Source organism: Odontesthes bonariensis, chromosome 14 (genome assembly GCF_027942865.1).
Source record: "Odontesthes bonariensis isolate fOdoBon6 chromosome 14, fOdoBon6.hap1, whole genome shotgun sequence".
NCBI lineage: Eukaryota > Metazoa > Chordata > Actinopteri > Atheriniformes > Atherinopsidae > Odontesthes > Odontesthes bonariensis.
In genome coordinates, this window is record NC_134519.1 from 25,552,388 (window position 1) to 25,566,098 (window position 13,711).

At 41.8% G+C, this 13,711-nt stretch overlaps 1 protein-coding gene across 7 annotated transcripts in view; it reads left to right on the forward strand.

Moving 5' to 3' along the window:
• Positions 1–13,711, forward strand: part of astn1 (astrotactin 1) — a 357,848-nt gene that overhangs the window by 170,001 nt on the left and 174,136 nt on the right. For all 7 annotated transcript variants that reach the window (XM_075483746.1, XM_075483748.1, XM_075483747.1 and 4 more), the window contains one exon: positions 5,786–5,913. In XM_075483746.1, coding sequence (XP_075339861.1) covers positions 5,786–5,913 — 128 coding nt within the window. The remainder of the gene's footprint in view (positions 1–5,785; positions 5,914–13,711) is intronic.

Here is a 13,711-nt window from a genome sequence, read left to right on the forward strand (position 1 = left end):
GGTGGCCGATGACATGACACTCACTGACACTGAAAGAATGGCCAGTGTGTGCAGGTATGCACATAAAAGCTCGAGCTGACACATTCACACTCACAGCCACGGCCTTTTCGGCTTCATTTCCCAAGAGCATCGGCGCACACCCGCATACAAAGAGCTGGTTTGATTCTCGTACCCCGCATGGCTCCCTTATGGTCCATCTTTTAAGTTCACCAGCCCTGAAACACTTCTCATGTTTTTGCTAAGGGAAATAGATCCCAACCTCCCTGAGCAGGAAGGTTGTTGTTTTCAATTTAAAAAAGCACAAGGTTTATTTCTTTGATTTCCTGTCACTGGCAGGAGGCCGGTCGGGCACAAGATGCTCTTGGTTACAAAGCAACATGAGCCCTGCGCCCGTGCACAGGAAGGAGGTCCTATCAGGCTGACATCTCGGGGAGCCCTGGGCTCAATATGATCTGGCTTCAAATTACAGAGCTCAGAGACAGGGTCTCTATCTTTTCGTCTCTGTGGGAGCCAGTAGACTTCAGTAATGAGATGTTAAAAAGCTAACCTCCTCTCATTACTCCTAACCGTCCTCCCTCTCCTCCGCTTACTATTCCTCTCTTACTCGACAAGCTCAGGGCAGGGTTTTAATGAATATTTTAGTGCCTTTTGTTTTCATTTTGCTTGCTGCTTGGGATCAATGATCAAGACCACACTGCTACCTGACAATCCTCCAGCCCCCCCCATCCCAACAGTTTTGTGCAGGTGTCCTTTCTATTCTTTTCCAACCCTGCCCTTAAATGTTTATCACATTTCAGTGTGCTGTACCACACCTCCAACACGACACCCTCAAGAGAAACACTTTCATAAACTCAGTTAATTAGAATATGAAATGTGTTTGCTGCAGACTAATAGAGCCAGTGGCGTGGGAGCTGGCTGCCGGTGGCCGTCATTGTCTCTTATTGAGAGCTGCGAGTTTATTGAACGTGGTAGTCGGTGGGGGGATAAACAGACAAAAGTGAAAAGGTTGTTGGTGCAAAACAAAAGTGTCCAAGTGTTTTGTCACATTTCCCATTTTAATAATTCATCAAACCGGTCGCTGCTTCGCTGCAGCTCCCTCTTGAAAAAAAATAAAAATAAATAGATAAATAAACAAAGTAAGCTTCAGTAAGTTTTGGCAGTTCCACAAAAGTTGCTTGAACTTCAAGAGAGAAAATGAATTATGACATCCTCACAGTGCCAGATGGTTGCTAAATGTTACATGTCAGTCTCTCGCAAAATTAACTGTGAAAATTGTCAGACATGAATGCAATGAAAGGAACCAGGCTCATGTACCACTTAGTGAGCTTCTAAGAGAAAAATCACCGTCTTCTGCAAAACAACTTAGATTCAGTCATTACATTCCCAATTTGTGTGCTTTGTTAAACTGACAGCTGAAATCATGCGTAATTACTCTCAGCAGAAGATGACAGATTTTTGACTGTGCTGTAATAAAGTCCCAACCAACCATGTTTGTTGTTGTTTTTGGGTACAAACGTAGCGGCACCTAACAAGCTATGTTTCGGTGCAAACTGGTGATCCATTCAGTCCTGGAGAGAGAAAAATCTAAGTTGAAGTTGCTTCCAAGCAAATGTGTGCACAGCTTCTCCAGGTAGTTTGTGCAAAGCATCGCTGAGAACTTGCCAGAATTCTCGTGTGGTTGCTGTGTGTCTCCGGCACTTCTCTCCTTGATGTTGAAGTAAAGGCCTTCAGAGACTACACCGCGGGTTTCAGTACGACTCCATCTTCCTGCAGCTGATTGTAGCTCTTTATGACACCCTGATTTGGGGCCAGTCAGTAAGAATCTAAAAATGGGAGGTGCTTTAAACTTTTTTGATGTCAGGCTGTTCAATCAGTATGAACGCTTATGCATTCCCTGACCATAAAAAGCTTGTCTTTTTAACGGTGAATAACCTTGAACTTTAAACATAGCACAAGTAGGACAAGGGGTTGTTTTTGACTCCACAGCCTGTCTTCCAAGGGCAACCTCTGCCCCCTGCTTGCTGTTGTCCCCACCAGGGGAAAGTTGACAGGCACAGATAGGGGCAATATATTTGTCTGCATCAGTAGATATTCATGGAATCCCAAAGTGAGGGCAAAGGCATCCACAACAGTGAGTAAATAACCAATCAAGAACTTTTCCTTAAAGCTGCAAAAGAGAGACCCAAAGCAATATGAAAACAAAGGAGAGCCTCTTGGGATTGATGGTCCTTCTGCAGGTTCATCTACGAAAGGCTTTTTTTTTTTACTATACCTTTACCTCCTACGACTACATTTCATGCACCAGTGGCTGCGGCCGCAGCACACAGCTTTGGTACTCTAATCACCGTTTCACTTCTGGCCACACCACGAGCATGCAAACATAATTTCAACACTGTATTTGACACAACCACTCCAGCACTGTCTCTACTTCAGCCCGTGGCTCATGTTGTTCCAAAGCGGTGACTTTCCCAAAGGCAACAGTTTGTGATTTTGTAAATATTTGTATTTTTGTTTCATTTTCACTGCTCAGCCCCCCCCTCCAACACTTCATGAATCAAACGGTGCATTATGCACAACGCTAACAGGAAAACTGTCACCAGTGTGAGGCACGAGGACCTTTCATGCGTCTTTAATGGCCACTGAGATGCATGCTTACAAGGCGCAAGACTATCGTTGCTTATTTGCAATAAATATGCACTTGTCGTGAAGTGGGCTGCGACTGTGGAAAAACATCAATTTAATCTAATTCACTTGCTCACAGTATTACTCGCCTAATTAAATGTTTTGTGTCAGATACAGTTACTAGCTGGAAATAACCTCAGCACAACAGAAACGGGGCCGTTTTAGAGCAGTAGCAAATGAGTCGCTCCCCCAGAAATGTCTGAACACTGAGGGCAAGTTACAGATCACCTTTTGTTTTAAACAAACCTTCAGGTTAGCTGGACTTTCCTGGGGCCTGAACCACAAAGCAAGATTTTGAGATAACAAATACAGTGTTTGACTTTCACTCAATATCATCTTTATAAGAGATGTGTCGGCTGAAGGGAATGCTTATGTGGCCGAAACAAGCTTTAAAGACTGGCATAAAGCCCATTCATGCTGAGTTGAAATTTGAAAGTTGCTTTTAGTCATCAAAATCATTCCTGAACTAAACCAGATGAATGTTACAGATAATTTAAGTTATAAAAACTAAAACCCTTTTTGTTCTTCGTTTTAAAGCCTGGATGGCAGGAATTTAACTTAGACATTCGAAATTGGCCTTCTGACGGGGTTAAATTGCTTTTATGTGTGTTTCTACTCAGCATTGCAGTACCACTTTGTGACACCTCCATTGTTAGGGATAGTTAAACCGGATACCCTGAAGCTTCTTTGTAAATGTTGAACATGCTTTGTAGTACAAGCCCCGGGAGGAGAAACTGAAGACAGATTTTGTGCACACACATTAAGTGTAAGTCTTTAGAGAATGTGGTCAAACAGAAAAATGTCTGATTAAACAGTGTCTCCAACACTGTATACGCTACAGCTGGACTAATTGGTATTTTCAAAAGTAGCCTGGGTCAAATAAATAGGTGAAAGGGATCACCGACACGGAAAACCTGCAAGAAAACATCATGCAGCTCTTTTGCTTTGATGTTGCAAGGAAGTTAATGTCTAGTATACCATGGTTTTGATTTAATAGGTCTCCCCAATCTCATTAAAATGGTTTCCAGTGGAAACAGGCACATTTTCCAGCAGGCTCTGACAAGGTCTGACTTCCCCAGCACCAAACAGTCAGATGAAGTTAGTCACTATCTGTTAAACGTAGGAGTTTAGTTGCAGAAGATTCATGTTTTGGTTTATTTACAAAATCTGCCAGCCATATCATTTCTTTTTGTGGATATAACAGAAAATCAATGCCTCTTCTAATCTTTTTCACCTCAAATTGATTGTCAAGAAAACGTTGATCAAAAAGCTGCCGTCTGGAGATATTACTGTCCGTAAAAGGGCACAAAGTGCATTCATACATTATGAGCCCAGAACCTAAATAATTGTCCCTATGGATTCCTACAGTAGTAAAAAGAAGATATTCACTCATCAGCTTTGGTCTTAGGAAACCTAAATGACTCAACATAGTGATTTATTAAAGTCATTGTGCTCTGGAACCTTGTTGTGACCCAAAGTGGCATTGAGAGTGAAATTGAGTGAGTTCAACCAGGAGTCACTTGCCTCAAAATAAAAAAAGAAAAGATGGCAGCCCTCCCACTGAATATGACTCACGTTACTGCAAAACAATCAACATAATGAAAATAGATGTGCTTAATTTGACTCGGTCACCTCAGTGCACACAATTCTCTATAATTATTAGAACATATTGATTTGTCTATAATGATCTGCCAGAAGAAATGGTTGCAGTCTGCCATTTTCTTTATTTCTATTTGATTCATCCTTTCAGCCTCCACCTTTTCTTGCTGCATCTTCCTCAAACGCTTTTACTTTTGTATATTATAACAGCGTGTAAAATTTATTTAGCACGTTGAATTGTTTGATTATAAATACAGAGCATGTTTTACCAAATGAATATATCACAATTTATATCATATCGGCCATTGTTTCGCTCATGTTTTTGATTTTGGTGGTCGGGACTATCTTTGTGTACACAGAGACTGTCAATCATTTAATATCGCTATTTTTTTGTATCAAAGTGTTTTAGCATGATTCCGATGTATAAATCTTACCCTCCACAGAGCTGGATTAAGTCTGACTTCTGTCCCCTCATATTGCTGTGGATGTTGGTCCATGATTTAATGGGGTATTTGCACATTGATATACACCTCTGCTTTTCCCATAATTCTAAAACTCATCAACGAAAATAACATCATCTAAAACATCATAAAAACAACCTAAAAACATCATCATGCATCACGGAGGCTGTCCGAATAAGCAAAGTTAGTCTTCCAGATTCACATTACACACCATTATGCACAGCTGTGGTGGTCTTATTCCACTGGTAGCGGCAGCTTTGCATCATGTACAACTGCAAATGTTTAACTCTTAAAGGAGGCCATCAGCAATTTGATAATTGTGCTCAGTGTCCTAAATGAAGTGTCAATAAATGTGAAGAGAAAAGCACATGCACAATACAGTTATGGTGAAATCACAGCAACAAATTTATACAATAGACTACAATAATGCAAGTGAGCAAACTAAAGGTATCGTAATACGTTAAGTCTCATAGATTCAAATGACTCATTATCACTGTGCTGACTTTTAAGGATTGTATACCAGCGGCAGATGACTAAAATAATATTTTATTATTTAGATTCTGTCACAGTCTTTTAAGTACACTTAGGGTACGCGCTTCACTGAGCTTTTATTCAAATGTTATGTATGTTTTAGTCCATTTGACCTGACAGAGACAAGCAGAGAGGTAATTACATTTTAGGTCTTGAACTATTTTAGAAATTAGAGTTAATTTGCTCACTGAGCGGGTTTTTTTGGATCTGTCTAATTGTCCATAAAGCCATATTTGTGGCAAAACATCTTCAATTACTACAACTTTTCCCCAACATTTCACTTATGGTGGTTATTAGTAAGGACACAATGTAAAAGTATATATATCTGACATGTTTACATGCTAATTTCTGGCACTTATTTTCCCCCCTCTCATCTCCAACTGATGAGTCTCTCTTATATCACGCCATTACTTTGTTTCCCTCCTGTCTCCCACCTTTTGTCTTCATCGTGCTGACGAAGTGAGCTCTCACGTCTCTGAACAGGAACCCTCTTTCATCCCTCTTCTCACCAGGCAGAAGAACTTTGCCCGAGGCATCGAACAGCAGCTCCCAGATGGCATGGTGGTGGCATCGGTGCCAACGGAGGTTCAGTGCCATGAGGAGCTGTCAGACCCCGTGCCCGACCCAGAATACCTCACAGGTATGAAACCATATTTCATAGTTTGCCCTGTCGGCTCCCTCGTGTGCGACAGTATTTCATCACTTTCTTGTCTAAATCCTTATATCTCAAGCAAAGAAAATCAACTTCTCAGAGCTGCGTAATCCATGTTTGATGCTGTGTGGGATGTCCAAGGTGCTTTTACAGTCAATCTCACATTAAAGCTGTCATCTAATGTTTGGGAGCTGTGCTGCACACAGAGAGATCAGAGAAAGGAGAAACCCACAGGCAGAAACTTCAACCATATGAGACCACTCACTTCCTAGTCTCATAACAAGGATCTGGTTTGTGCTCGGTATAAATTTTGCAGTCCTGTTGGTCTACAGTAATGTATTTATTGTATCAGTAAAACCCACACACCAGATTTATAGCTTTTGGGATTTTGAATCATTTTGGTATGAAAACTGATTTCCTATATGAACAAATACTATTTCTTAAATTTTAACTAGGCACATTATATTAATCAGAGCATATCACAGGAAGCAGCGTGTTTGGCATGAAATTTGGTCTTCAGAGCCATACCTTGTGTAATTTCTAGGGGTGATTAAGCTGAATTCTAATCAGGATAAAAGTTTCTGTGAGGGTCGATTGAAAGAGACTCAAAGTCTGAGAAAGTGTTGTAACTCAAGTAATGGCATACGACTGCAGACACCTGGAGCAAAGTTAGTCATTTAGTCCCATTTCAGTTGTATCATGTTGTTTTTAATGCATTTCAATTTCTATCTTTTGGAACAGTTCTAATATGGCAGGGCTCTTTAATTGATTGAATTTATTTGATATTTTCAAACATTTCATAGAGGTTGGTTTGTAAAAATCAAGTATATTAACAGCACTCTTATTTAAAGGTGGGGTAGGGGATCTTTTTCTGGAACATTTTTTTTACATATTGCTTGAAATACTCTTCACACCCCCATTGCAACCAATTAATTAAAAGTTTTGACACAAATATGAAAAGTTTTAGTGGCCTCTAGAACGTACAATCCAGGAAAAACACTATCCAATCATACTGTCATGTTCAGGCACCTAATTGGACCCACAATGCAGACAACAAACTCAAGAGGTGGGTAAAGGAGAAAAGGTTTAGTTTATTATTGTCCAAATGAAAACGGGGGGAAGCAGGAACACCGGGGCTGTCTGCAGGAGATGAAATGGGGATCCCAAGTACCGAGGTTGAAGTGATATCCTCCTTCCAAGTTAGATGTAATCCTCCTTCCAGGTTCCAGGATTGATGATGCTGAATCCACAAGGAACTGAGCAGAGCAGGGCTGAACAGCGTTGGAGTTTTCAGGAGAGGTGTAGATATTTCCAGAGGCAGGAGAGCTGAGCTGAGCTGAGCAGAGTAAAACAGAGTTAGTGATTTTACAGGCATAGGGGTTACGCTCACAAGGACCTTAACGATCTGGCAACGAGTGGGAAGTGAGCCAGTCCTTTATCCTGAGTCCTGATGGTTAATGGATTACAGGTGAGTGGCTCCAGCTCCTCCCAGCTCCCCTAGAGACAGACAAAATAGCTCCACAAGAGGGAGACACACTGGAATCCTGACACATACTGAACGGACCGTTAACAATGATTGGATTCTGATGCCGTCTATCAAACTGCAATCTGCTCCTCCCTCCCCCTCCTTCCCCCTGTGCGCGTACCCTGCTCCGTGAACGAATTACGCGTCCAGAAGCTTGGCAGGAAGCCAAACTAGAGCCAGCTTGGCTAGCACCTAGCATTATTAAATGTATAGTTATCATATACTAAATACGGCAACGATCGATGCTTGCTGTCAGAACAACGCTCGTGCACCTTCGTGTACTCTAGAGGCGTGCCTTCGGGGGGAAAGTGAAGAAAAGGGTTGGGACTTTTTACCGGTATATTTTCAAAATGCAGCTTCGCTGGACTCAAAATCCAGGATCTCCTACCCTACCTTTGACTGGACTTAGGCTATAGAGATCCTTGACTTCACATTTCCGATCCTTTTTGGCCTCTAAATAATAGATGTTTTTTTTATATGGTCATGTCAGTCGAATCTGAAGCAAGGAGTAATAAAACAGGAGAGCAGAGTCAAATGTTCATTCTCTTGATTTGAAGTGACTTCAAAGTCACTTCAACAAGCATTTCTGGATTCTTGACTTAAGGCTGAGTTATACTTCTTTTAACTGCCCTTGCGCTTGCGTCTTGCGCGTATGTTAATGGCTCGAGACGTTTATACTTCATTTTGCTTTGTCGGCGGTTGTGTGTGCTGCGTGGCGATTCACCGCCAGGACAGTAGGTGGAGTAGCGGGTTTTTTCAATGACAAGCCTACTACGATGAAAGGAAATTCACCGCCAGGAGCTCTTTGGCAAGTCTCTCTTCCATAGATTCATGCTTCTTCTTCTTCTTGTAAATAGCCGGTATTTTGTCAGATTTTCAACACCTTGGGGGTCTAAACGACTACTTTCTCGCCTGAAAATGTTTCAAATGTTGCTAAAGTTATATATTTACAGAGTTCAGCCTATAGCTTAAGGGAAATCAGCTTTTCAGGCCGGCTGATTTCGGCTCGGGCAGGAGTGAAGTGCACTGTGTGTAAACGCTCTGCATACTGTCAGATCGATCAAGTAGTAGGCGGTTTCGACCACAGCCAGTGGCTTGCGCTTGCGTCTTGCGTGAAGTTTAGAAAATTGAGGTGACACACGCAAGCACGCAAGGGGGGGCTTGCAACCGCGCAAGGGCTTGCGTTGCGGCTTGCGTCTTGCGTTGCATCTTGCGTTACCGACTATAAACCAGGCTTTACACTGAACTTTTGAAGATCCACAAAACTGTGAGCTTTAACACTAATATCTGTTATCAAGAAACCTATTTAGAAACCAGCTTGTTGCCCTTTAAACATCCAAGCTTTTAATAGATGTAGTTTTTTCTCTTTCTGTTTCGGCCCTCTGTTTGTTTATACAGCAACGTCAGACAAGAACAAGTTAGCTACAACCTTGTCGACAGGACATTATGCATGTTTGCACATGAATGTACATTTTTATCACCGATCTTATTGACAAACTGTGGCATCAGACTGCAACAGACATCACTTCAGCACAAACGTACAACAAAAAAACCCAAAAACCTGTGAAACAGATGTTTCTGAAAAACTACAGCCAGAGTGAATACATTTAAGACCACCGGTTGCAGTGTTGTCACGTGGACACGGTCGTCACGGTTGCAGCTTGCCAAGTCAAATTGTGTTTTCCTATTTTTTTCTTTTTAGTTTAGACTAAATGCTGACCTCCTCTTTCTTGGTATTCCAACAGGAAATGCTAACCTTGTTCTGAGGACTTTTGGCAAGTCGGCACACAAATGTATAATTACGCCCCGTCTTTACTGGAGAGCAGAGGCATTAGACAGAGCTAAAGAGTTCACTTCTACATAATCCGACGCAGGGCCAGCCGCGGCGGCCATTGCCGCTTTTGGATGAGACCCAGTCGGACTTCTAATTGTGGGACAACCTTGAGAATAAAGTAGTTGCTGCTGCAGAATGAGAACAGCGTTTTCTCTGTTGTTTTGAGTGAACTGCTTCGCCTGCACATTAAGAGGAAGAGAGCCGTAATGAGATCACCTGCGCTGTTAGAAAAGTTGCTGCGCACGGAACTTTTTCCAACAGGCAAGAGGTCATGTGTGACAGCAAACGCCTGTCAAGACAAGCGGTTTGGATGATAACGACTCAAGTATGTTCCACTTGTACCTTGCGTAAATTTAGCCGTCGCTGTGCAGCTTGTGTTCTTCTGGTTATGTTTGGTGTTTTTCCGTGGACAGATTTTTTTCTTAATGATGCTGTGTGGACGTGATCAGTTTTGGGAACAAAGTAGGGAAAAACTCAGTTTGTCAAATTTACCAATGTTCCTGTGCACAAGGACTGAGACTGAAGTGGCTGTTGCAGTAGAGTAGCGAGAGGATTTTTAGCTGTTGTCTTTGCATGCTTCGCCTGCACATTGCCTGCACATTGCCAACGTAATGGGATCACCTGTCACTGCTGTCACAATGTTGTGTTCACACAATGGCGAAAGCCTTTGGATTATCAAATTGTGCTGTTTTCGGGAAGAATGAGGCAAATGTGTCATTGAGGGAAAAATGTTATTCTGGTTGTGTTTTGCGTTTACATACAGAATTAGTTATTTTTTTCTCTTTAAATAATTTTACGTGGATGGGACTTTTGTTGAAACCAGTGTAAAAAAGCTCAGTTTTTAAAATGCCTTTGGATCAGGCCCAAGTTAATGAGGGGGCTCAAATTATTTTCACAATGCAACTAGAGTAAAGAGAGCATGTGTGCTTGGAGAGTCCAGTCCTCAGAGTAGGCCAATGCCCTTGATCTGCAAACTGCACCCAAAAACAGCCTTTGCTTTTGTGACAGGGATGTCATCTGGGATGTGTGTGAGACAGAGGGAGGTTATTGGATCGGATCACCGCTCTTTGTATTCTGTAGGCGTTAATATCAGTGGCCATTTCGGTATTTCAGACCTCCTTTTAGAGTTGATACAGCTGCTGTTTGCACACAGAAGAAATGGCTTGCTGTGTACCACATTTGCCCAAAATATTTTTATCATCCATCTGGTGTCCACAAACTTTGACCTTAATGCGCTTTATTTCTTGCCTAGTTTTATAGTTTATTCTCTAAATGCTCTCCATGCTGCTGTTTAAGCTGTAGAACATCAGAACCTCTAAATAGCAGACATCTGAAACAGGGGGAATTTCCCGACGCTGCCTGCATAAGCAACATCCTGTGTCTTGATATTTTACTCTCAACAGAAGCTTTAGAATTAATCCTACTTCAGTATATTTCTGAGGGACGCTGCATTCAGACAGGCTGCTGGAAAAGCCTACTACACCAAACAACGTAGAAAGCAGTGGTCTTATGGAAAGGATTGTTTTTCTTGATATAAAAGCAGGGATACAAGGCCAGTCAGAGCAGCAATTCTAAACTGCATCATCTGAGGTCACCTGTTATATGATGGACTATCAAATGTAGGAGATAAGGCAATGATAAAAACTGCCCCTCTAAGGAAACTTTAAAGGATATTTACACCATCTAATCTAAATGGATCCTCTGCTGTTATGCCCCTGAGTTTTGCTCCCTCTCATCTCTGCCCGTGCCCCCACTTTGTGTCCCTGCTCTGCCTGTACTTCTCAAACTTTTATCCTCAGATTGCCCCTGGGTTTGCTGAGCGCTCTGCCCAGAACACAACCCGGCACAGCAGCACTTCTCCTCTAGTGCCTCTCTGCTGGGCCTTGGCTGTGGCAGCGAGTAATATCATGAAATGAGATATCTTTTGAAAGCATCCAGCAGTGCACCACAGAAGCACACAGTACACTCTGAGACACAGTGGTTTCTGCACTGATGATAGACGTAAACTAATAACTGATGCTGGGAGGTCTGTGAAAAGTATGAAATGGTGTTCCAAACAAAGGGACAACAACAGATGTCCATCACATAGAAAGATGAAATCGTTATGTCACATCTGGGCAAGCTTTTTCATTCAGCTATTCTATCTTTAAAAGAAAAAATAAGATAATTATATTATAATAATAGCTCAGGATTTCTTCATATTGCTATCACTAAGGTCTAAACAGCTCTTTTTCTGAGAGAAACTGATAGCAACGGAAAAGTGAAGGCGCTGCCCAGTGACTTTTCTGGGTTCTAAAATCCCTTGAACACGGGAAAGCAAAAATAATCACATTGTAAGTAGGAGAAGGTGGACCTGGAGAGGATGGCTGATGCAGGGTCAAGAAAGAGAATGACAGCAGAAGTGAGATCTAAAAGGACAGAAAAAAGACTGGATGAGAAAAAAAAAGCAGAAAGACCTGGCCTAAAGCAGTGATGTCATAATTAAAGTGGAAGGTTTGACAGCGTTGGAGAGAAGGGAGGGAGAAGGAAGCAGTGGAAAAGCCCAAATGGCAGAAGACAGAGTAAATTGAATGGATTAGATCTCCCTCATTGAATTTAGTCAAAGCTTCATTTTGCACCAAACTGTATACTTGATATCAACAAAGAAAAAACTTTTTCAACAAAGTTGAAATTATCTCTCTCTGCGACCCCAAAGCGAGAGACAACAGACGACAGAAACAATTAAACGTATTTCTCTTTGGAGCTGCTATTTCAACTGAGCATTTTATATTGCCATATTGCATTGTTATTGATCTGTCCACATGAAAAACCGCTCGTACAAAAAGAGTACATGTTAAAAGGCACCTTTGAAACAAAGTTGTCTTTAAATCTTCAAAGTACTGAAGCTGTAAGCTGTTTATTGTGACATTAAGAAAGTGGACAAAGGCTTTTAAACACAACTGGCAGTCTCTCTGAGAGGATTTAATTTGCTGACTGTTCACAAGGGAGTTTGCGTGCCACTAAATTATGTCCTAAACTTGTTTATCTCTGTGCAAACAGTTTGCTGAGGAAGGCAGCGGAGTGTAAACTCTGTTTGTCGAAACAAGTAGAACTGTTTCATAAAGAATGAATCGCCATTGTAAAGATTTCATTTTGATTTTCATGAAAGGGCTGTCAATGTTATTTTATGACAAATAGATCCAACAGATCCAGTTACTACAAGAAATCGATAAATGATTAAAATGACTCGGTGTGTGACGTCAGCTTGAAAGCACCGTGCTGTGTGTCCTCTGTATTTGTAGCCATAAAGCAAGAGGGCACGATCGTCCCCACGTTTAGGTCGTTTTTCAATGGAAAAGCCATAAATGTCTCAAGAAAGATGACAAGCAATCGCCACAGGCAGAATAGAAATGTTGCAAAATACAGTTCATATTCTGGCCACACAGTTCTGTTTACACAGAAAATAAGCAAAGTAATAAACCTTGGGTCACTTTACATCACTTTGCCGCTTGTCTCTGATGTGCCAGTAACTCGGGCAGCAATAATATGTCCCCTGCTCCTGAAACTTGGCTTATGCTGTCCTCAAATTATTATTATAATTAGTATTATTATTAGCTGAATCGCCACTAGTCTGAAAAAAGCCTGAATGAATGACAACAAAAAATATTTCGAAAATTGCTGAACTGTGGAGTTTCATCCACTCTGGATGAAATGAGATGATGGCTTTGAGGCCATTGTTCCCATTTCCATACGGATGGTTGTAACTGTAGAAGTTTTAGCAGTTGAAAGGAAACTAGTATAATTTCATCATAAAACAGTTCAGGACGGAAAGCCAATAACTTAGTAGAGGGCGACATAATCATTGAGATATTGTTCCTGATAAACAGTCTTATTTTGTGTGTATATGATGGCTGTAATTGTCTATGGAGCACTAAGAGTCTGCATGATTGCCGTCCTTTTAAACAGATGGCCCATAATGCACATTTGCACTCTCACAGCTGTATGACAGTAAGTTGTGTGAGATGCAGCAGAAAAACTTGTTTCATCTTGGAAATCTTGGCTGGAGAAGTGGTGGCACCAGCCACATGAAGTCACCCGGGGCATCTTCTCACCTTACCGCACCTGTTCTGTTGGCCCCCATTATTCCACAAAATGCACAAACCCAATGCGTCCAGCGCAATGCTCTCCAGCACCATCTAGCTGGCTCGCTTCCACCTTCACTCGTCTGCTGGCAGGCCGTCAGCATTATCACTGCGCCTGCAGTTAATTGCGAGGCTCAGGTAATTGTCTGTGGGGTAGACAGACGTGCTGAGGCAGCGTTGGCAAGAGGACCGTCTGTTGAGCCGCAATGACCGCGTGCCATTCCTCTGTCCCTTGCTGATTCGTCCAGGTTTGGTTGCTATGGTCAGTGTATTTGTCACAATGTCAGCACTCCTTGTTCCGCCGCA